Source organism: Vavraia culicis (genome assembly GCF_000192795.1).
Source record: "Vavraia culicis subsp. floridensis unplaced genomic scaffold supercont1.246, whole genome shotgun sequence".
Lineage (NCBI taxonomy): Eukaryota > Fungi > Microsporidia > Pleistophoridae > Vavraia > Vavraia culicis.
In genome coordinates, this window is record NW_007360849.1 from 1 (window position 1) to 752 (window position 752).

General features: G+C 35.0%; 1 protein-coding gene across 1 annotated transcript; it reads right to left on the bottom strand.

Annotated features, from left to right (window-relative positions):
* Positions 1-543, bottom strand: VCUG_02737 (uncharacterized protein; the record flags this gene model as incomplete). Its single annotated transcript, XM_008077555.1, has 1 exon — positions 1-543. A coding segment is annotated over one exon (543 nt), but the record flags the coding sequence as incomplete, so codon positions are not given.
* Positions 544-752: the final 209 nt, after the last annotated feature.

Consider the following 752-nt stretch of genomic DNA (forward strand, 5'->3'; position numbering starts at 1 on the left):
AACAAAGAGTTTTTCTATTGGTCCTTTTAAATTGGGTAGTTGTTTCCATACAAGTTCATAACTGATATCCGCATAATCACACATGAAAATTTCAAGATGTTTCAACATTTCGAACTTAGTTATCATTTGCATGAGTTCTTTATCTACACACCAGCAATTTATTCTCAGCGTTTCTAATTTTTTCATTTGTATTCCACTGGTAAACCTGCTATTCAGCCCTAAATCACGATAGCCAGCACCAATTTCTAAAACTTCAAGAGCGGCAAATTCTAGGTTAAATAAATCGGAAACATCACAAATTTCGTGAATACTTATCATTTCATAACAAATCAATACTAAATGTTTAAGTTCATTTCGGTTGATTTCCTTTAGAACATTAACAGCCAGCTCTAGATCCCAGGTGTTAATTACAAAATACTCTAGTCTAGCAACATAACACCGAGAAAACAAAAGCAGAAGTTCACAGTTCTTCTTGCCTAATGATAAATACCGTAGACTACCTAATATTTGGTCACTGAGCATAACACTCGTATAGTAATCCATGTTTACCGTCAGATTGCGTAGTTTTGTGCACTTATTTAGATTGATTTTGATAGCTATGCAGCGCATTCGACCTAAAGCATACGATGACCGGTATTCCTCATACCTCTTACATTGACTGAAGCAGATAGTCTCATATGATTTTCCAAAAGCTACCTCAATTTCTTCCGATTGTTGCACAGTATCCTTGAAAGTGAGAAAAACACATTCAG